The sequence below is a fragment of the Eimeria mitis genome, genomic scaffold (assembly GCF_000499745.2).
Source record: "Eimeria mitis Houghton genomic scaffold, Emh_scaff3979, whole genome shotgun sequence".
NCBI lineage: Eukaryota > Apicomplexa > Conoidasida > Eucoccidiorida > Eimeriidae > Eimeria > Eimeria mitis.
The window spans coordinates 3,951-4,594 of NW_013572315.1; the positions used below are offsets into that span (position 1 = coordinate 3,951).

The 644-nt window shown below is 69.6% G+C and overlaps 1 protein-coding gene across 1 annotated transcript in view; it reads right to left on the minus strand.

Moving 5' to 3' along the window:
- The window catches only part of EMH_0071320 (zinc finger (C3HC4 type) / FHA domain-containing protein, putative), a gene marked incomplete at both ends in the record, with an annotated part of 3,195 nt that overhangs the window by 1,552 nt on the left and 999 nt on the right, over positions 1 to 644 (minus strand). The window contains one exon of the mRNA XM_013499086.1: positions 1 to 642. Coding sequence (XP_013354540.1) covers positions 1 to 642 — 642 coding nt within the window. The remainder of the gene's footprint in view (positions 643 to 644) is intronic.

Here is a 644-nt window from a genome sequence, read left to right on the forward strand (position 1 = left end):
TTGCTGCTGCTGCTGCTGCTGCGTCGTTGTGAGACACTGCACCAGCTGGCCGACGGTGTCAAGTGACACAGCAGCAGCAGCAGCAGCAGCAGCAGCAGCAGCAGCGTTCTGTTCAGATGCAGGGTACAGAGGCGGCAGCCGCCTGCAGCGCTCCTGGGGCCCCATACTCACACAGAGGGGGGGCGGCCCCGGGGGCCCCATACTTGCACTGAAGGGGGGCCCCCCGGGGGCCCTGGGGGCCCCAGGGGCCCCCTCAAGCAACCGCAGCCTAGAGAGCTGATGTACGTCAAAGGGTCCGTTAGGGGGGCCCCCCGCTGGGGGCCCCACCGGTACGAGGGGGCCCCCATTCAACTGGTGCTGCAACACCTGAAGCTGCTGCAGCTGCTGCAGTTGCTGCAGCTGCTGCAGCTGCTGCAGCTGAAGCTGCTGCTGCTGCAGCGAGTGCAGCGGTTGCAGCAGCGAGGAATACTGCTGCAGCTGAGGAGCACTGGCCTGCCACGCTGCTGCCTGGGGTTGAAACCCTCCGTGGGGGCCCCCCTGGGGGGCCCCCTGAGGGCCCCCCTGGGGGCCCCCTTGGGGGGCCCCTTGGGGGGCCCCGTGGGGGGCCCCTGGGGGGCCCCCCAGGTCTAGCAGCTCTTCTTCAT